Below are 23118 nucleotides of genomic sequence, written 5' to 3'. Positions count from 1 at the left end.
TAAACACCTCCAAGATTTTGTGTGTGTGATTGCATGTTTTTTTATAGACTTTTTTTTTTTAAAGGATCAAGCATAACAGCAAACTGAACTATTTTTTTGTTACTATATAGCGTCTGACTAATTGCTATACTGCTGTTATTGCTCAAAAAGTTGCTGCAGGAGGAATGAAGTGTATGATTTACACAATTATCTGAAAATACTACAAGAAAATATCGAACCATCAAATGTTCATTTTCAACTGTTGGAATTTATTTAAATCTGTGGCATATGATAACAAATTACAGATTGGGATTTCCAACCATTAAAAAACAAACCTTAAAAAACATTTTCAACACAAAGTTAAGTTTTAAGGGAGGATGATTTTAATAAATCCATGTCCAGTTTCAAACAAATGTATTGCCAGTGCATTTTAAGTCACCATGTTTTCGTCAGAAATTTGCCCTTATGAAAAATATCAGTCTCAAGAAGCTAAGTTGCGCTTTACAGACAATATGATGTCATTACAGTAATTTCACTCACGCCGGTTGAGGAAGACTTTGAATCAGCTGCTTTGTTTGGCGTCTGAGACGGAGCTGAGAGAGAAACAACCACAGTAGAGTGAAGAAAAGAAAACAAATAACAGGAGATTTTTATCAAAAGTTGTCAGATCTACAGAGGATAGTTACTTAGAGTACTTATTAACTATATTGTTAATATATGTAATGCCACAGAAGTTCTTAACTTGTGGGTTGAACACCCATTTTTACTGAATCGCAGGCAAAAAGCAACAAAAACTTATTTTGACTTCCCTTCACACCTCTGACAGCAGAAATAACGTTTATTTCTTTGCTTAATCGTGACCTGCGCCAGCCCTCCCCAGAGAAGGATAAACCAGACTTTATTAGAAGGAAAAACATAAAAAGGGAGGGCAGTAACACTGGAGTGAGGGGAGGGGTACAAGGGAAAAGGAGTTTGGGAGGGTGACAAAAAAAATCCTATTTGATTTAGAAGATCGCACTGCTGAGACACTATGAAGACAGATGTGAACAGAGGGGGTGAGTGTGTGTTTACAGGAGTGACACGGACGCTGTCTGAATGGAGAAAACATGCGTGAGAGCAAGTGAATGCAGAAGTCATACAAGTCATACATATTATCTATTGGTTTTTGTTCTTTATGCCTAAAATAAGGTCTTTACTTGAATAAAAAGCATAAAATTTGAAGGTGATCTGTCAGCCAGTTTTTATTAGGAAATAATAAACAGCATAAAGTTGCATTTTGTTTGTTCAGGAGTGATCTCACACAGGACTCTGAGGCTGATGAAGCGCACAGTAATAAAAGCTAACGGATGGAACAGTGTATCAGTCTGTCCTGTATGGTTACAGTAAAAACAGACCAATTAAAGCTGTAAATGGGCTGATGTGCCGAAGTGGGACAATGACGATCTCCATTCATCCGGACCAGAGTAGCAGCCTGCCTACCTGCACGTTCTGATTGGCTGACTCATTTATAAGACACCCTCAACAGCCAATAGATTGTAGCTTACGTCACGGAGCGGCCGATCTGTGGATTTTCCCAGGAATATCTTTCTGTTTTATTTAAAATTTCATTTTTTGATTCATTTGTAATAAACGTCACTATTTCTATAATTTATTGTTTGTTTGTTTTTATATTAACTAATAGTGTGACTATTACTTCATTGTAGTTGTCTTGATATTCTGCTACATATTGTTCCATATTTGTATTTATTGACATTAAAGTAGAAGGTGATATCAATCACTGTATTATATTGTATATTGAATTAAATCTCAAATACTTTTTTAGTATCACAATTGTTAATGCACGAGTACGGGAATGTTTTAAAACCAATCTTTATTGGCCCCTGCCTTTGTAGAACCCCAGAAGCTGGGGCTATTGAGTGTTCATATATTTTCAAAAAACACCTAATCTTTCAGTGGTTTGGACAGTGACTGGTTGTATTTTAAGGCTGTGGTCTGGGTCCTCAGTGAGCAGGTGACTGACAGCAGAGGTTGATCTCATAACCTATTCTTTTCTAAGTTCCCGCTGAGGAATTCCAATGACCAAAGAGTCCTTGACTTGTCAACTGACAAGTCTGTGTTCAAGAAGAACCCACGCACACAACACCCTGTCTGTGGCCACACATACTGTCTGTTGTTTCTATAGTTTCTTGGAGTCAAACACAGATGAGGCCAATCAGTTCCTCCTTGACTTTGAGGTCTAAGATTAGTTGAAATGGAAAAGCTGATTGACTGTCGATAACCTTCCCCCTTGGACTGTGCCAGCTTGTTTTGCACTCACTCTGTGAGCCTACACAGGCTGGGGTCAGAAAGTGTTCCAGCTTCAGTGAGCGTGCAGCTCACACGGCCTGTGCTGCCATGTATCATGTGAGCTCTCAGCATGGGGCTCAACAACGTCCACAGCTATTTCTGTCAGGGTAAAATCATGGGAACCACTTTAACCAACACAAAGCTGGTCAGAGGGTAATGCCTCATTTTCTCCTCTAATAAGACTGGTTTGCAGAGCTGAAATAAATTGGATTAAAGCTTTTATAATCTGATGTTTGTCCATTGGAGGTCTGGGCCTCAGACACACAGGAGTGTCTGAATGTGAATGCTGTGACGTGAGTGACAAAAATCCCTTTCCAATGGCCTTTGTGAGGCAGAGGAATGTCCAAATAAACACTTTCCCAGGGTTTGCGTAGAACAAAAGCTGAACCAAAGTGCTGTCAGGTTGGACTGAGCTGATTTACAATTACATACATTATGCTTGGCTGGTATTTTAAAGTGGACAGGGTTTCAAAAGCAGAATAACATACAGTATTCACATAAAGATGATGGTAGAGATCGTTTAATTATTTTATAAATACTTCTTTCTTTATTTCCGTATACAAAATAACAGTATGTACATCCACACTGAAGTGGTTTACAAAATCCATAAGTTTAGCTCATAAGCTCTGAAAAATATACTATATTTGTAGTGACTGTAAGTCAGACAGAAAAGAGATAATGCACCATTTCACAAAATTCTTCTCTTCATCCACAGGGACTGCAAAGTGTCCTCATCCACATGTGACACCTGTTTCATCTCCAAATGTTTCAACCACAACAATTTTATTGTGAGTGGAACGTCCCAAAGTTTCCCTTTATGATCCTCTTCTTCTGCCAGATGAGATGGTTTTAACAGAACCTGAAAACAGAGCGTGGATCTGTGAGGGCCCACGGTGGAATGAAGCCAAACATAAGTCTTTGTCTAGTTGGAGAAACAGAAAATCCCTCTCGTCTCCTCCAGCATGTTTTCAATAGATTTTTAATAGAGCTATATTACGGTAGACCTTTACAATCCCAGATGAAGGGATTTAGGACAAGGACCCACCCTGGAGGACGGCGGTCTTCACGTGAACCACATGGTGCTGCCACCACATTCTGAATGTCCTGGTTCGTGAAGCCAAACAACAAAACGCTTGAAGCCTGATGGTAAAAGAATGATGCGATGCAATATGACCCTCTTGTGCCTGAGATATGCAGTATGCTAAAAGCTGGAATCTGTATTGTAGTGCTTTGGATAATCTGGAAAGCCTCGGGTGAGTGGGTAACACAAAGGAGATGCAGGGCGTTCATTTGCAGACGTATCTCTCCACGATGCGCTCGCACTTCTTGCAGGTGACGTAGCAGCACCAGTGGTACTTGCAGTTGCAGCGCTCCACCAGCTTCTCTGTGTAAGGGTTGTAGCCACGGCCACAGCACATCAGGTCACAGCTGTCACTGCCCAGTGAGGTCCTGTTGCACTGCCTGTAAGGAACACAAAGCAGACTCTGTCTATGTTGTGTTGTGTCCAGAGGTGTATAAAGTACCTATAAAAAAATAACTGAGTAAAAGCACAAAATACAAGAACTGAAAATGACTTTAAAGTAATTTAATAAAACATGTACAGTTGGTGGTGATATGCACATATTCAAGTTGGTTGCAACACGCCAATAACCAAGAAGGGAGAAGAAAGAAGACTTTGGTAAAAGTGAAAGTCCCTCATTAGAAAATCACTTGAGTAAAAGTATTAAAACAGCTCAGATTGAATGTAATCTTGTGAGAAAAAAATACTCAAGTATCAAAAGTACAAGTAAAAGTTAAGTATTTTTTAAAGTGTGCATAAAAAGAAGCAAAACAGCCATAAATGTTTTCCCCTTGTTCTCTTTATTTCACTTTCAAGTAAATGAAAAGACGTTGAATGATAAAACAAAGAAAAATACACCTGAGCAAACATGAACAGTTAGTGATGTAAGTGTGTGAGATATTGGTTCATATTGCCTGTAAAGCTTTCAGAAACCAATGGAACTTCTCAGATAGAGCAAATATTAGCTACGCTACGGTCTTTTAAATTAACGTGTTTCCGAGATCCCTGGGAAACCCAGACATTTTGATCAGTTAGTAAAATCCAGCCAGACAGTTCAGATAAGACGTGAAAAAGGACATGCCCGGGTAAAAGCGGACGAATGGTCGCCCTAATCAACGGCAACTGCTGAGGTAGCAAATACATGGTTACTATACACCTCTGGTTGTGTTGATACATGATGATGATAATGTCAAAGATAAAAGGTTAAAAACTGATTTGTAGCTTCAAAGGTGATCACATTCCATTAGCGATCCCTTTGGAAACGCTTCACATGCTCTCACTGCCTGTTTCAAGCCTACAATAGTCCTTTAAAAGGGCTCCAGCTCTTTGTGCACTTCTTTTCCCAAACATTTTTCTTTTCCATTTTCTTTTTGTTTGCTTGTCTCTGGGCTTTGGAGCCCCTGGTTTTAGGAGCCTGCTGCATCTTGAATGAGCAGAGAATAGCACTACCATAAATCACACTGAATACACAGGCTTTAGGCTCCCTCTCTATGGCTGCCCTCTCCACATAATTGCTTTGTTTTATGATGGCGAAGTGTTAATGACCCACAGGGCGAGAGGGAGAAAGAGAGACCTGCAGAGCTGATGGCTGGAAGGAGGACGGCGAGGAAAAAGGAGGAGGGACAAGAGTCATTAGACAGGTTTATTACATCTGTGGGAGCAGGCGGAGAGACACAAACCCCCACACGCATATGTTATTCCAAGGTCTTATTATATCACGTCTGAGGCAGAAAGACAGCAGTGCACATTCTGCTGCTGTATGGGGGGACACAGGCTCTTTGTGTGGGGGACACACTGTGCACATCAGGTGTGGCGTAATGGTCAACGCTAACGTACAGCTGATGATAGCAAGTGGCCATCGGAGAGCAAGAAATCAGCTGAGAAATGATTGCAGCTAAACTGGTGACACGGAAAGTGTGAAGCTGGGGCAAAGGTGTAGAGATAGCAAGACAACAAACAAACAAAGGATTATCTTTAAACTTATTGTGTCAATAATCATTACCTCATTGCTTTAGTGGTTCTCAAACTTTTTGTTACCCCTTTGTCTATTTTCTGAATCCAAGTATGTTTGACTACTACATTTAGCTCAGAATTCTGAGGAAAAACAACTATAGAGCATAATAATGGAATAACACACATTTTAAATATGTGAATGACACAGTATTTAGTGCATCCTGAATTTATTTATTTCTATAGTTTTTATAATTATTGATCATCTCCCTCCTGGTGTGGAACCAAGACTTACTCTTGTATTTTCAGTTCATGTTCTAGCAAAATCATTTCTATCATCATTTTGTGTTTTTTTTGTGTCAAATTGTGCATTTTGTTGAACGTTCTTTTTATTATTCAGTAAATGTTTTCTCTATATTTGTTTGTTGTCATTTTTTTTGTTTGTTGAAATGATTCTGTGTGTTTTTGATGTATTTTGGTTTCTTATGTCGTTTTGTTTGTTTCTCTGTTATTTTTGTGTATTTTGTATTGATCTTGTGTGTTTTCATCTTATTTAGTGTGTCTTTGTTGTCGTTTTGTGTTGCTCGTAACTACCTTTCTCTCCTAGTGCGTGTGTTTTTGGTGTCATTTTGTGTATTTTGTTGTTGTTAGTCTGTTCTTTTTATTATTAATATTCAGTCTATTTTGTCAAGTACCCCCTATAGTGCCCACTATTTGAGAAACAGGGCTTTGGACCATGTGTGTCAAACTCAAGGCCAGGGGGCCATAACCGGCCTGCAAGAAAAAGCTAAATTGACAGACAAATGTAAATCATTGTGTAAATGAACCTAAACAATATTTGCAGTGGCTCATCGTTTTCACTGTGATTATATCACATGATTGCAGTCATTTTTCTATGTTACTTTTTTAATTTTGCTGTTGAAAATTTTTTTAATTTTCCTCAAATTATTACATAACATTTTGCTTAATTAAATAGAAATAGGAAACAAAGGAAATGTAAAGAGATTACCCGTTGGATACTGGATAATGTTGGTTTCTTACATATTTTGTATTATATGTATATGTAGAAGTGTAAACTTGGGCACAATAATGTTGAAATTAATCATTTTTCCAGCATAAAATCTGTGGACCATTTGAGATCAAACTGCTCCGTATTTGGCCCCTGAACTAAAATGAGTTTGACACCCCTGATTTAGATGGACACATACTTAAACCCACAATTTTAATTCTTACATTTCTGAGAAATGTGTGCTTCCAGATTGAGACAAAACATTAAAAATTATAAGAAAACTTACTCTTAAAAATTAATACGTAATTGCAGATCAGAATTTCATTCAAAATGGGGGGGGTTATTCATTTGAGAAAATATCTGGGGTGCTGCCCTGCCCTATGTGTTTTGTATTGCACATTATTGTCTCACTAATCACTTATAGTTTCAATAATAACTCAATATTTAAAAGAAATATTACAAAGGCAAATTATATCATTGATAAACAATTACCATTATTTCATCAGCTTTGTAATGCCTTATCCTCCTTATTCCTGGAAATGCTGCTGTAGATTCCATTATGTGCACAAATCTCTGTGTGATGTATGACTACACTTAATTTCTACACAAAATCAAGCATTTCCATAGCATCATAATAGTAAAAAGGAGTTAAGTAATCTGTTCATTAAAGGTGCATTGGGTCTCCAATTTTCAACAAAAATGGCTCAACTGTAATTATTCTTATTTCAGTATTCTTTAAAATTGTTTTTAAACAACATAATGCATGAATTGTAATTTGACACAGAATATAGAGAGACATAAATGTCAATTCTCATTCAAAATATGAGGTAATATGACATGAAAATATAGAATTCACCTCCTGGAATGGCAATAGCTGAAAAACATGAACTAAACCTTCACTGACACGCTTTGGGACAATATCACACTTTCCTTTTCTTTTTTGTTTTTTGACGAGAAACGGAAGGACTAGTGTCGAGCTTCAGCAAGTTAATGAAAAAAATCTCATGTGATTTCAGCGCCTGCCTTCGGCCCACTGCTGCAGTATAGAAATTAATTAATTTTTGAATTAATTAATAACAATAGTTAAATTAATTAATTATATAAGCATTTTTGGCATGATTTAGGGGAAGTCGATGAAATGGAAACAAAAAAAAAATGGAAATTGTTGAAATGGGAAATTGTAGGCTGTAAGTGCATTGCCCACATCAGGGTGGACACGTTAAATTCCACCATAATCTGAGCAAGTGTTTTGATGCATATAGAAACAATCACTAGTTTGGTCACAAACATTAGCATCTTGTGTCTCCGACAGCAGAACGGACGCCTCGTGACTCAGCGGAGGCACTACTGGTGCAGACTGTGTGGCTGCTGCTTATCAGGCCTGCAGAGGGACGGGCACAAGTGGGTGTCCTGGACATGGATCACATAGTGTTTATCTAGACTGAGGCTCACATGATGCCACCTGTACCGTAGCACATTTATAAGAAGCCACGCTGTGCTTCAGTAGTAGCCTTTCTATTTCTGCTCAAACCTAAATGTGTTCTAGCACTAGATACAGTAAGCACAGACCGTTTTACTTGGAAAATCATGAAAACTATGCCTAGGCTTATCACTGGAGGTATTTCTTCCATTTTGTCACAATTGATTCTGTTTTCCATCAAAAAATAAATAAATTGAGAAATGGCTGTAAATGCATTACTACAGAAGAGGATTAAGGACAATTTTGATGGCGAAAATAATTTTGGGCAAATCAAGAATAAAGTCAAAATGTTAAGATCAAAATTGAAATTTCGAGAATAAAATCAAAACATAATTAAGGTCGAAAAACGAGATTCAAGTCAAAATTTCAAAAGTAGAACTTGAAATACAACATTGTGATAAAAGAGGAAGGTCTGCTAATGAAGTCACATCTACGGAAGCAGACCAGGGCCAATTTACCGTATGACAACAAACAGCAGATCATGGCTGTCTGCAAAATGCTCATGAACACAGCGTTGTAATCTCTTTAAGGACTTTCAAGAGATATTGCCAAAAACTTAATCTGTTCAGAAGGAAAAACCTGTGGCTATGGAGGAGCTACGGAAACAGATGAGGGCCAGTTTTGATGGAGACTGATGTCATATATATCAACTTTATTTTCAAAAATTTCAACTTTAATATGAACATTTGTACTTTATTCTTGATTTGCTCAAAATTATTTTCTCCATCAAAATTGTCCCTAATCCTCTTCCGTACATTACAGTTCTGCATCGAATGTGAAAACCTGTCTTGAAGCCATAGCAACATTTTGTCTTATTTAGTGTAAATCAGTCTGTCTCACAGCAACCTACCATCCCATTATAGCACTCAAACTCAACAAAGCTAAATTGTCTTTATCTTTGATGGACCTTTTACTATTTTCCCGTCAGTGTTCCTCTCTCCAGTCAGCATCAGTTAGAGTGCACTCAAACCCCAGAATAACTGCATTGCTAATAGTTTCAGATAGCAGGACAAAGGCTGCAATCATGGTGGCCTTTTCACTGGCACATGCTCAGACAAGCCACAGACGAGGCGCTCTCAGGGGCCGGTGGTGCACGTTATCAGTGAGCTCTGCAGAGTAAACCATGCCACCAGGCCGGACGGCACTTCAGCAGAGTAAACATCCTGGATGAGCAGACGCTCACTATTGCTCATTTCCTCTTTGTCAATGTGAGTCAGGCTACAACTGCAACCCCAGACAAAGGAACTATCCACACAGCTAAACCTCTTTCATTCACACGCACTCTTCCACACACATGTCCTACCTGTCCTGGGTTCCCACAGAGCCGTGCTTTTCATTCTTGGAACAGAAATCCGGAGAGCTCTGCAGGTAGACGAGCTCGTTCTCCCTCACCGGCCGGATGTCAATGTCTTTGGGTACCAGCTGTTTGCGTGTCCCCATTGGCCTGTGAACCACTTTGGTGGCCGAGAGGTACTTTGTCTTCAGATCCATGGCAATCTCTCGTAGATCTTGGAGGCCTCTCCAGCAAGTCCGTATAGAGCAGGATCCGGACACACCATGGCATTTACACTTCTTCACCAGCGCCTCTTTCAAGACCTAGATACAAGGAAAGTGGATATGTTGAGTTTAAGCTGCTTGAGTGTCTATAAATCCAGAACAAGTCCTTTGAAAATAATAATAAAACTTCTCCGTACCTGTCTGCCAACTTCACTGTTGTGTAGGTGCATCAGTTTATTGGCATGAGAACCAGAGCGCTTCATCTTCATCGGAGCATCATTGAATTTGGAGCCCATGATCAGACCATAGTGAAGGTTGTCAGCACAGCCCCCCCAGCGATAACCCGGCTGTGGAATCTCAGCAGGGATGGGCCCACAGGAGCACAGACGCAGATCCCCGGTGGTGCACGCTCGGGCTATGGTGTGACTGATGGTCGCCGCAGAGAGCGCGTAAACAAAAGCAGACTCTCTTGTTCCTGATACAAACAGACAGAACAAACCTTTATCCCATTGGGAAATACACACAATATATATTGCTGGAGTACAACAGCAGAGTTGTGCCTCAAAAGGGAAACTATATCCAGGGTTTGGACTGGCCATCTGGCATACCGAGCACTGTCCCGGTGGGCCGTTGACCCAAAGTTGGCTGGTTCAGTTCACTACGTTACATTTGTTTGATGAGCGAGTGAAGGCAGACACTGTAACAGGTGCCCGGAAATGATCCAACAGTGGCAAAAAACCTGGCAAGAAAAGAGTAAAAAGTGACTAAAATTGGCCAAAAGCAGTCAAGAGTGGCTAAAAAATGGGCAAATAAAGAGGAACCAGGTGGCATGTATTGGCCAAGTGTAGCTTAAATGGGCAAAATGTGGCAAACAATGGTGAACAGAGGCAAAAATGTAGAACAAAAACCAGAAAAATGTAAGGAAAAAAGCAAACAAGTTTTATTAGTATTAGTATTTATTGGGCAAAAGGTTGCTTATTTGGATGAAAAGTGGCCAAGAAAATTTAAGAAAGGACAAAAATTGGATAAAAGTGTGACAAAAATAGGGGGAAAAAAAACAATATTTATTGGCGATGGCTAACGTCTGAAAAAAGTTTTGAAAAAGGGCAAAAATGGGACAAAGGAAGTTGCAAAACGGCCAAAGGAAAAAGGTAAAAGGGGTTAAAGTTTCCCCCTTTTAAGGTTTTCTGGGGTCATAATTCTTAAATGTAAGACATAAAGAGCAACATGTTGAGCATCACTGACTTAATAACAGCTTCTACGTGGTGTCGCTGATAATAATGAATTTTGGTCCCAGTCCACCCCTGACTATATCTGTTACTGGAAAGGTGGTTATGGGTGGCCAAATGGTCAATCAAGGAAGAAATATTGTGCTCTTCCTGTTTGTTTATTTTTTAAAGAAATAATGTGATTGGGACTGTCCTCCATCACGTTCACAGTGATTCTTACAGTGGGAACGGTTTCAGATAACTCACACAAGCTGCCTGGAGAAAAAAGCTTTGAACTTGCAGAGCTTTTAGATCTCTCACTGGAGTTCAAGTCTTGAAACCTTGATTTTACGACCTAAAATTGCGGACAGACCCTATATAAATCCTCTGTATACTATCTGTTAAGAGTTTTAATAATGCAGATGTTACAGCTGTGCTTAAGAAGTGCTCTGATTAGATTTGCTTTGAACGCAAAACCAGCCAATACCCAGCCAAACTGGTGCTGGACTTTCAATCGATGAAAGGTTTGTGATTAATTTTGATATTTGAGCATTTGGAACAACTTTGCAATCATTTTATGGAACTTTAGCCAACAGAGTTAAAGTTCAATTAGTAGAAAAACTACTCCTAAAGACTAAGCAGACTGCATTCCCAATCAACTTTATGCTTAAGTTAAAACTGGCCTGTCAAAGTTTACATATATCTGTATTGGGTTTTTAGTCATAAAAATCTGTTCCTTAAATAAACAAGAACTCATTATGTTCTAATTGTGTTCACTATTTCTGTATTATTAGCCCACAGCTGTCATCCACCTTCCTGTATCGGGCTCAGATTTGGACAGAAAGAAACACAAAAACCAACGCTGAAAAATCAGCAGCAGGGCAACCTGAGCACTGATGTAATTGGTGATGATCTGCACATATGTTTAAAATTGGGGTGTAATTTGAAGTAAGGGAAGAAATCAGGTATGTATGTGGCCTGGTTATATCAAAGCCTTCCTCGGGTAAAGATGAGACGTTTCCTTTTTTTGTACAGTAAATGGCAGCAATATCCTTCTTGACCATTCCCATCCCCCTGACCCCATTCATTGCTCCATACAATCGTCCCTGAACGATCGAAGGGCTTTTTCTGGCAGAATGAGTCTGCAGTCTGGAAATACTGCACACTTAGAAGATAAACCATTTACTGTAAAATACTGACGTACAGACAGAGAGGGGGTTGTTCCTAATGACAGTTTAAGTCTGGAGTCAGGGCCACACACGGATGATATACTAGTATAGTTTTTTTAGCAGAGTAGAAAGATGTCATGTTGAAAACAGAAATATTTTATTATATCTTTTGACGTGGAAGTTTTTGTGGGGGAAAAAAAGAAAACACTGTTTTGGGGAATCCTGTAGGGAATTTTTTTAAAAATTCAAAGGATCAATCTAAATAAAAAACCTAAAATTTTCCAGTTGTTCTTTTTATGTTGATTTTAAATGCATTTGTAAGATAGCATCATTTTTATTATATATTTCTTGGCTCATGAAAAAACAATATCCTGCTGTAAACTGAGAGCTTTCAAACTTGAAACTAAAAGCTTAGCTGAAATAAGTGGAACATCATGCATATTCTTCATAGGACGTTGAAAAACTACTGGCCGATTCATATTTTCAACACATTCCCACAGCAGTCCAAGGAGGAATACGATCATACCCCGGTCCAAGTCTGGTGGATACTTTGTGGCATCTGGCGGGATGTCGATGGTTGAACAGTTCCAGCGCATGTCGCCAAAGGTCTTCTGACACGTCTTCTTGACTTCTCGGGCCGCCTGGATGATGGTTTGCATGAGCTCCAGATTGCTGCGACACAGTTGGGCTTGAGAGGAAACCATGCCGGGCAGCATCTTACAGTGCTGGGTCTGGTTGACGTATAGAGACGAGGGTGTGTGTGATAGAGCTCTGAGAGAAACGGAAATACAAATGGTTTAATAATCAAAATGCAATGGGTGAAATATTACCAGTTCTGACTATAGTTAAATATAAAATAAATCATCTTTGCTGGTAGGAGAAAACAGATTTACAATAGTATTCTAGAATACTATTGAGAGGCTGTTTTAGTGAGAGCTGGGACTTTGGACACACCAAGTTACTAAAACATACTCATGACTTTATACAATCTGAGTAACTTTATACATTATACAGCCGCAGTTCCAAAAACTATTTAGAGGTCGAGACCCGAGACAGAAATTTGATCACTGCAAAACCCAAACATAACAGCACTACATGTATTATTCCACTCTAAAACATAAAAATACAAAAGTTCAATATTTGGAATTTGGACAAATCATTACATTGCCCCCCCCCCCCCCCCCCCCCCCCAAAAAAAAATAAATAAATAAAAAAACACTTTCACTGCATTTAAATGAAAAGAAATTAAATAATTCCATTAAACTTTCAGGATTTTTTTTCTTTCTACAAACCACTACTGGTCCCAACTCACATTGAAATGTGTGATGCTCTAGTAAAAACAGTTTAATATAAATCCAAAGTTTACATTTCAGATGATATTAAGCTGCAGAAAAAGTCCATACGCACAAGTTTTCACCGAACAGATAAGGCTTCAGTACTTTCTTCAGGCAACGCAGTAAAAATACATTTGATCACAGCAGAAATCCTATAGAAGGACAGCTATAGATTCATAAAACACAAGTGACACATTCTTGGCATGGAGCTCCTCTTTTGTACAAGGACATAGGAGAACCTAGAACATGCCAAAGAGGAGGGGAAGTAAGCCACGACCTCCACCGGCAGATGAAATGATACTTCACTCTTTGAGTTTTCCATTTGAGGAAACTTTGTCTTGCGTGGTCTCAGCTTGACATAACTCATCTGTGTTCAGCGCATTAGAACAAGCTCACGATTTTATCAACGAAGATTAGCCTCAGAGAGAAACAACAGGCGGTACAGGTCAGATCTGATGGTTCCCCTTTGGTCTTGTGCTCTCTGTTGGGATTCTGTGAGAACAGCATGAGGGACCTGGGCCTGTTTTACATTAGGGGGCCCCGAGGGGGCCGAGCTCTGTGCCCAATGATAAGCTGTGACTGTCGGCCCTTGGTAACCGGGCCCTCGCAGGTGTTTATGAGCACATGTGTTTCGTATTCGTCTGAAAGAGTGGGTGAGATAATTCATTGGTTTCTGACAACTTACAGAACAAGTTATTTATTGATTGATTAATAAGGAAATTAATGGCAAATGACGTTAGGTCAAACAAATGCTACAGACGATAAAATGACACACAAAACCAGAGGGAAGTGCGTCAGTTATAATCTTCAGACTCAGGCATAAAGCATTTTTTCGGTAGGCGATTCAGCCAAAGTTTGATGGAGGAAATTATTTTAGGCAAATCAAGAATAAAGAAAAACAAAACTGGCCAGGCACCGTCCTCGTCTTTAAAGACTGACATTTAGGCTCCGGTACCAACAGCTGCTACTAGTGTCATTCCCGTCTGTGGCGCTGTACGGAAACAGATTAGGGCCAGTTTCAAAATTTTGACTTTAATCTCGTCTTTTGAACTTTAATCACAACATTATATTTAAACTTTATTCTCAAAATGTCATCTTTAATCTTGACATTTCGACTTTTATTCTTGATTTGGCCAAAATTATTTTCTCCATCAAAATTGGCCCTCGTCCTCTTTCGTACATTTTGCAAACTGAAGACGACGATAGACTTTCCATGATAATTACGATAACTATTGTTTTTTTTCTCCTACTTGACCATGAAATCATGGTGGTGCTCAGCACATCCAATCAGATGAGCCACTGCCACTCTGTGTTGCAACTTCTTCCCGCAGTTCACTATTTTCATGATTTGTGGGCGAACGAGACTATACACAGAGAGAAGACAGAGATGACGCCTCATCATCTCCATTTTATTTACTTTTGTCTTCATCCGTCCAGTTTCATGTGCAAGGCTAAGACGCAGTAGGACAAAATTGAATGTAAAAAATTTGGTGGATTGAAACAAAGGAGCAGGGACGATGAACAGGGTTAACTATCTCTCTCACACACACACACACACACACACACACACACACTAGAGGAATGTCAGCCTCTTTTGAAAGCTGCCAAAGGCACTCGCCTCCACAAAAGAAGCAGCTCTGCTCACACACACTATCACATAACTTGATGACATCGTGTGTTTTGACATCATGCGGATGTAAAGCAGAGTAAAGGAAAGGTGAATGCAGGGTTTGGCCCCAGGGATACTTACAGCCATTTGATGCCAGAGCAGAGCTGAGACAACAGCAGGGCTACGAGCACACTGACGGGCAAGACATGCGAGCAGCTCCTCATGGTTGGACAGCCGGCCGCTCTTCACACAGGATGCAAACACAAAGGGGGCTGCCTTGCTTCTGGGCTCAGACGCAGAGGTCAGCTCTCATGGCACGGTCTCTCTCTCTCTTTTTTTGTTTTTTAAATCCTGCGATAAATCAGAAATACTGGCAGTGACTGTTTTGCTGCAGAAGGATGCTGGGAACCGTTTCAGACAACTTCTATCTTTTAAATTATGACTACAAAACTTTTCTTTTCATGGAAAATTAATATCCTTGAAAAGATCTCACTTATTATACAAATTTAATAAAGCTCTGGGAGAAATATCTGTCTTTTCTTTTATCTTTGTTGAAGGGGGAAAAAATGACAAGTGTAAAAAAAAAAAAAAATTCTTTTTTTAACCAAAAAATATGAACATTACAACATTTACGCCTACTTCTCAAAATATGCAAACACTAGAAACCAAGCACGGAAACATTTTCCAGACTTTGATTCTGTTTCTGCGGGTTTATGAACTCACAACAAAACTGGTAACTCATCACAATACACTCATTGGACACACACACACACACACACACACACACACACACACACACACACACGATCTGGATCTCAAGACTTCAGATTTATCATTATTGATCATGCATTGACTTTTTTCTTAACATTGAAGAGCCTGGACATTTTCTATCAAACTAATTAAAAAAAAAAAAAGGAAATAAATCCTCCCAAATGTTCATTAATAGGACTAATTTGCCCCTCACCCACTGCTCTCTGCTGTGTGTGTAAAAAAATGCTAAGAATCTGAGATAAGGCTGACAGCAGCACAGATGAAGAGTCTGATTGGAGCAGAATCATCAGCAGCAGCACTTTAATCTGATGCCTGATAAAGAGCCTCTTTGAACGCTGCAGGTAGCTGGGAATAATGGAGCTGAATTAGGAAAACTTTTAAGGATCACTATTCAAATGCCAACTCATTGTGTTACAGCGAAGAATGACTCTTTATAATCACCTACTTTACAAACCCTGAGCAGCCTCGTTAAAAGGCCTTTTGCACCACTTAGGATCAAATTTGACTTACTAACACTTTTACTGTTAGCGTTTGGTTAAAGTGGCCCTAATGGCAGCCACTGTTTGCAGATAAAACCTAAATGGCATCACACGCGTAAAGATAAGCGCGGCGCACTGTGGAATGACGCACCGCGCTGACCTATAGCCTAATTGTTTTACAGAAGGACACAAATAATGCTTTTAATATTTATGATAAATTAAACTTGGTGATTTTTCTCAATTGATGAAGTTTTATGTCTTTTTAAATTAAATGTTGCGCTTAAAATATTTTTTAACTGCTTTGTGTATTCTTAATATAACTGTGTAACAGAGCAACTTAATATAACAGTGTAACTTAATATAACAGAGCAACTTAATATAACAGAGCAACTTAATATAACAGTGTAACTAAATATAACAGTGTAACTGCACACGCACATATTCCCCCAGTGTAAAGCCAAAGAACAAAGCGCCCATCCTCCCCATCCGCTCCAGTGCCAAACTTTTACGCACGGCAGCGCGCACAGCGGCTCACCTCAGTTTGTTGGAGCAGGTCAGAGAGAAGCGTAAAATGAAAATCAAAAGAAAAGTCCTTGAAACTTTCCCCAAAATCCCGTCACACAGGCTGTGAGAGCCGCTTGGTAAAATCCAGCACGGTGTAGAGGCAGCGGGATAGATCCGGACAGGTACGCATGGTGCGGCTGTGGGTCCGTGTATGTGTGTGAGGGAGAGACAGCCTGGAGCGGAGTGTGTGTGTGTGTGTGTATGTGTGAGAGAGGGACAGACCCCGCTCATATGTAGCCAGCCCTGTTTGATCTCACTGCTGATGTCACACCTGCATTAGCATAAGAAAGGAGGCCCCTGGCAGGGCCTGAGCCAGGACATCACAGCAGCACCCACAATCCCCCAGGGGTGCACACACATCTCTATCAGCACAGGGAAAGGAGGGATTTTAGTTCTTCAAATATGTTTTTCCCTATGGATTTTAGAAATCTCCTGCTGAGTCAGTCCAGAGTTAAAACCAAATAAATATTTGTCAAAATATCTCAAAAAAGAACAGATGATTTTCCCACTTATTTCTCTGTAGTGTGACTATATATGATTGACTGGCAAATGTGTTAGAAATGTACTTATTTCTGTTCTCTGAAAATTAGAAGAAAACAAATGTAAAAAATAAAAATAAATTAATTATAGGGTGGTGTTCAACTTCATGATACGCCTAAAAAATACTACAAAGGTTGAGTATTTTAAAGAGTTGTGCCACAAATTATTGATGGATGAGGAAAAAAGTCTGTGAGCATGTAAAAGAATCTATAATGTTAAAAAAATAAACTGACAAATGTTTCTGTGTACCCCTACTGGTACACGTACCCCAGTTTGGGAACCACTGCTGTAGAACAAACAAACTATGGAACGCTTCAATACTTAACCTTTATTCTGTTTCAGGCAGTCACATATCGGCCTTAAACTCAACAAAAGAAAAACTAACTTGATGAAGAAACCTGAACAACTATCATTGATTCATAAACGGAACATTTAATTGTTGGAATCATTATTTCATGTATTTTATCATCGTTGTTTATCAGATGTTCCCATGAACAGGAGGATAGAATGTTAAATATGTCTCTCTGGAAAGAAACATAGTAAACTCACGTTTAATTTCACTGACAGGCCTTTGTTTCTCAAACTGAAATGCAATTTTCCACTGAAATCTAAATATAAAAACCTGATCCATTTGAGAAGTAAATGATGCTCTAAAGCAACAATGATGGTCTTATTTCTGAATCCAAGTACCCTCTTTGTTCAACTACATTTTGTTCAGAATTGTATGAAAAAACAACTATAGAGCATAATGATGGAATGATGAGTTATAACAATGTAAAGAATCCCATTGTAAATAAGTAGAATGAAACAGTAGTTTGTGCCTCCTGAATAGGTTTTTTTTTCGCGATCTCCCACCTGGTGTGGACCTGACATTTTTAGTTCATGTTCTAATCAAGATCATTTCCATCATCATTATTATGATTATAAAACAAAAATATTTTAATGTTTTTTTTTGTTAATTTTCCACTTTCTCTCAAATATCCCCTGTAGTGTCATCGCGTACCCACATTTGAGAATCACAGCTCTAAGATGCATCTTAAATGTATCAATGTGGATGCTACAAAACAGTTATAAATTGTAACAATGTGACACGACACACACACTGACAACAATGTTTGGTGTTTTTAAAAAAGTGTCAAAATTTCCTTCACTGGTTGATTTCCTTTAATATTTAGCACCGTGTATGTGATTTGCTGCCCTAATGTAAAGTTGTCCCTGAGACCCTGTGACCTTGACCTTTGTGACTGATGCAGCAGCTGAGGTCTGTTTCATGTGTTCTCTTCACTTCAACAGGATCGCGCTGTGATGCTAAATGTCATGAATGACAAGTGTTTGAAGCTGGGAGGTCGAAGCGTTTAGAAGAGATTTACTGTACCTCTTCCAAACCGGATCGATTCCAACCAGAGAGACTGATGTTTACACACAGACTTTCAAATTCTGAGCTCAGAATCAACATCTTTACAAGTCGGCTCCAATCTGTTGTGAGGAAACAGCTATGGGTAGATGGAGAGGGACACAAAGAGAGGCCCTGGAGTTCATGGTGATGGAAGAGCCCGTGGAGATGATCTGTGTGTAGGAGATCACCATCTCCATCAAGGAGCTTCACCATGATATTGTTACAGCTGCAGTGTCACGGCTATCTGCTTTAGACACTGTGTGATTAGTGGGAAATGAGCTTGAATATTTACTGTACTTATAATTTCGTTTTTACAAAATCGACAAAATGCACTGTTGTAGACAGATGTGGTTTTAAAAAGGTGCTGCAAATTTCTGCAAGTAAAAAATCATTTAGAATTGAGAACAATTAAAAGAATTTTGCTAAATCTGAAACATATTACTTTTTTCAAACATAATTATTGATAAGCAAATTAAGAAATAAGATGACGTGATTAAAATGGTTTTATATTTCACTGGGGTCTGTGTCTGAGGGAAGTTTTCTGACTTAAAAAGTTTATTATTAGTATTCGAGTTTTCACAATTTTTTTAAAGTTTGGTTTGAATTTTTTCATGAAAGACCAAAGCCAACACAAATACAACACTTTAAAGGACTTAAAAGAAGGAAAAAAAAAACCTTGTGATTTTTAACTATTTGAGTGATTCACAAAAAAACATTATCAATTGAATTCAGTGAGTAAAAATGAGGTCAGTGTCCGACGTGAAGGAGACAGTGACAGCTTAATGTTAACCAGGTGAAAATCCCATCATTCTCCTGCTCACAGCTGGGATCAAAACCACAAAAACAAAGAGTTTGGTCCAAACACACGAGACTGGACTCACGTCTTTTTGGACACCATTTGTTTAGCACAGATCTATTGTGCTTTGATGGTGACGGCCTATGAAGCGACAGATGGGTGCCACTTTTGAACACCTCATGTGGTCTTTCAGAGCACACACTCCCCAGCTTAAGTGTGTTTTTGAAGTTACTGCCACTGTCAGACACTAAAAATCAAACCTTAACATCACAGCTCAGCCTTTCCTATAATTTGGTGAATGAACAAATCTGTTAATTCAATATCAGTAGGATAATATATTACAGTTTCATCACAGAAAGTAACTCATTTAAATGAAGGAAAACATTCAAAACAAGTATTTTTCCACTGCATCCCCATAATAATGATTGTATTGTATGTACTGTGCATTGACAATAAAATCAATTTTACTAAAACTCACACTTATTTCAGCACAAAAACCACCAGTGTTCTGGAAAAATACTGAAGGAAGAATAAGTCATTGAGCAACTTGTTATTTTCCTCTTTGGCCTCATACGTGTATATATGGTCTTATTTTAGACAAAGGCTTCCACACATGCTGATTCTGAAGACCTTAAGGCATGTTTTTATGGATCCCATGTATGATTAAAAGCAAATAAAATCCCAATCTAAATAAAGACTATTGATCTAAACCAGTGGTTCTCAAAATTATTTGGCTCAAGTACCCCCATTCTCTTACTTTCAAATCCAAGAACTCTTTGTATGACATTTAGCTCAAAATACTATGAAAAAACAATGGCAAAGGTCATTTATAAAAGACAATAACTATCAGTTACTTTCTAATGTATGTAAAAATGCATTCCATCAATCAAAGCGCGTGATATGGTCTTGTTTGATCCGACAACCCACCACTTGATTCAATCATAAACTGTTTATTTTTTGGTGTCAATAATTTCAGATTAAAAGTCAAGTATTCCTACCTTTCAAAAAGACGATACGAAACCTCCAACCTTAATATTCTTGTTTGCTGCTTCAAATCCAGCAAGTTCTTGGTTTGTCCCTATTGAGTTTAAGATCCGCCAACTTTGTAGTTTTTCTGAAGAGACAATAGTTCATGCGGGTTCTGTGTCCAGGCTGTTTATCGAGTGTAATGTCACGGAGGAGGTGTTACAGAGGAGGGAAAAGGTGTTATGGGTGGGGGTGGATGACCTCACCAGTCTGGCACAATCTGATCATTTAGAGAGATGTGCCCGGATAAACACAAAAGCCTGAGAGTGACAGAGGGATGTGAGTGTTGCATGGCCTCTAAACACCAATGACAGACACATCTGGTTCCTACCAGTCCACTGCTTTAGACTATGGTTGGCAGAGGCGTGACAGCACCAGCTGAGCATCATTTGAAATCATCAAAGTCAGTTTTTCTTTCACGACTACAAAAAACCAGCGCACAAGGCATTCAGAGTGGTGTGCCCGCTCTGTGAAAACACTTTGGAGCAAATAAACACTGGATGTCTGTGCATGGAGCCACAAATGAGCTGGGCACAGTCTGACAGGAGACCCAAATAAATCTCAGAGAAAGTCACAAAGACTACTCCCTGTCTCTTGTTCAGATGATGTTGTGTACATCAGAGAGAAGGAAACACAAGCTGAATTCCTCACGTATTACTTACTGCTACAAAGAGTGCAGTAGGAAAAATGAAGTGTTATTTAAGAGTACAATCAACAAGCTGACATCAGAATAATTCAAACCAAACGTTACTTGTTCATAGTGTAAGGAAAATCTGGATTCTAAACACAGGCTGACAAATTTCCCTGGTTGGAAACCTTGAAGTAAAACCTACTTAATCCCTTTGTCTTTCCTCCAAAATGCAGTAAACCCTGTGTATGGACATGATTACACTGCCCAAAGTCTGACATCAGTGCACAAGCAGCAGGATATCAGCAAGACTTAGCTATGGAGGTGTCCTGTTCTGCTTGTTTTATGGAGATGCGTTGTTCATGAGGATCCACACTCCACTCACAGAGTCAGAGGTCAAATGATTTGGAGCTTTGTGTCCACAATGGTAATGATCAACTTCCTCACCCATCCGTCACCTATAGCTCTGCATTGATCAGAGAGCGAGGCAGGGTACACCCTGGACAGGTCAGCAGTTCATTACAGACACAATCAGGATCACTCCTAACAATGCTCACACATGAGGAATGTATGAGGCCCTAAACCCCACACTTCCAAAGCTCTGGTTCACAGATGAGCTCAAACCTTTAAATACCTTTACATTTATAGAACATAAGCCCCAAGTATCAGCGCTGGTTCACAGCAGGAAAGCTGAAGGTTTGAACCAATGTGCACTCAAAGAGGGAGTTTAGGTTTTAGCCAGACACCCCAGTTTATTCTCCCAGTTCAAAAACAATGGATAGATGTGAAAGAAAGGCCTCATTATAGTCTCCATTTCAGTAATTGCAGGTCAACACATAGAGGAAAAAGACCAAATAATCACACCATCGAAGTAAAATGGTTTTAGCCAATGAAAAACAGCCAAACTGTGCTGACGAACCAGCAAGGTTTACTGGACCGAAATGGAATCTTTTCCAACTTCTGCAGCTTTATCATTAAAGGGGGCAGTTGTACAAGGTACAAGATGTATCATTGAGGATACGAGTGCTCTTGTCAGGTTATGGTTTTTTTTAAAAAAAAAAAAAAAAAACACAAAATCTGCTACACACCAAATTGTTAGTTTATTTTCATTTTAAATATTTGTATTTGCATTTTTTTTTTTTTTTTCCCTTGCCAAAAACATTGCATCTGTATCGTGAGCCCATTTACATCCATCATATCATATCATGAAGTATCTGTGTCGTCCCACCCCTACTTATTACAAAATGTTTGATTAATCCATTATTTTAGTTTGTGTTTGCGACTCGGCAAAGATTCTATATCGAAACAAAATGTAAAACCAAATAAATAAAAGCAAGTCTAAATCAAAGTACACTGTCTGAATAACTCCTACAACCCAGCTTCAGAAAGCAATTAATAACAGGTGTTGACAGACAGAAATGCATCTATAGTTATAATAGCAATAAACTCTACTGTCCCCAGTACAGTAGCTGCATCGCTAAATGACCTCGTATCCTAAGCAGCCAAATGGAATTCATAGAAAATAATTAACAGGGAGGGCAGACAATACACACTTGCTTACAAATTACATATTAACCAAATCACAAAGGTTAAAAGTGATTTGTGCGACAAACACAAAGCAGACGTGTCTACACTGTATGACCAACACTGCAGTGGTCTACGGCTTGAAACCAGGACAAACACCTTTTATAAAATATTTACCCTGTCTTTGGTTGTTGTATGACCTGAATGACCTCAAACTCCATGTATCATTTCTCATCTATGACACCGAGATCTGCAATCATTAACAGCTCTTAGGAAGACTTCATGGAGTATAATGCTAAATGGATAAATGAATGGAAGAGGAAAAAAATAAAAGGCTAGACTATACATTCATTTAAAATCAGGCTCTGGAATTATGCATCTCTTTGACTGTATTTTTCTATGTTGCAGATTTACTTTTGGTTTAATTCCAGGACTTTATCAATACCAGTACAGTAGGTGTATAACACCTTGGCCTAAAGATGAGGTTAAATCAGTAGATCAGACATGGGAAACTGGCTGCCTGGATTCCACATGTGGCTCTCAGTCAAATTTTGTGCAGTACCCCAAGGTAAATGCAAAATATCACAAAAAAAATACACAAAACTGCATAAATAAGCAAAATGAGAACACAAATGTGTCAAAAAAAAGAAAGAAAATGAAAACAAAAATAAAAAAATAAAAAAAAACAATGAAAGTGTCTCAAAAAACACAACAGAACAAAAATGCACAAAAACATCTACAAAAATACTCAAC

At 38.8% G+C, this 23118-nt stretch overlaps 1 protein-coding gene across 2 annotated transcripts; it reads right to left on the bottom strand.

The window, feature by feature from the left end:
* Positions 1–2829: 2829 nt before the first annotated feature.
* wnt11 (wingless-type MMTV integration site family, member 11) lies at positions 2830–20307 on the bottom strand. 2 transcript variants are annotated; one of them, XM_028467631.1, is made up of 6 exons: positions 20186–20307; positions 14783–14992; positions 12225–12469; positions 9519–9796; positions 9128–9420; positions 2830–3786 (listed from the first exon to the last, which is right to left on the bottom strand). In XM_028467631.1, the coding sequence occupies exons 2-6, from the start codon at positions 14863–14865 to the stop codon at positions 3612–3614; spliced, it is 1074 nt and encodes a 357-aa protein (XP_028323432.1). In that variant the 5' UTR covers positions 14866–14992; positions 20186–20307; the 3' UTR covers positions 2830–3611. The 2 variants fall into 2 exon arrangements, with proteins under 2 accessions (XP_028323432.1, XP_028323431.1); XM_028467630.1 differs by lacking the exon at positions 20186–20307 and adding an exon at positions 16427–16685.
* Between the last annotated feature and the right edge of the window lie 2811 nt (positions 20308–23118).

Source organism: Gouania willdenowi, chromosome 14 (assembly GCF_900634775.1).
Source record: "Gouania willdenowi chromosome 14, fGouWil2.1, whole genome shotgun sequence".
Classification (NCBI taxonomy): domain Eukaryota; kingdom Metazoa; phylum Chordata; class Actinopteri; order Blenniiformes; family Gobiesocidae; genus Gouania; species Gouania willdenowi.
The sequence above is the reverse complement of the archived record's forward strand: the minus strand, read 5'-3'. Positions and strand labels throughout refer to the sequence as shown.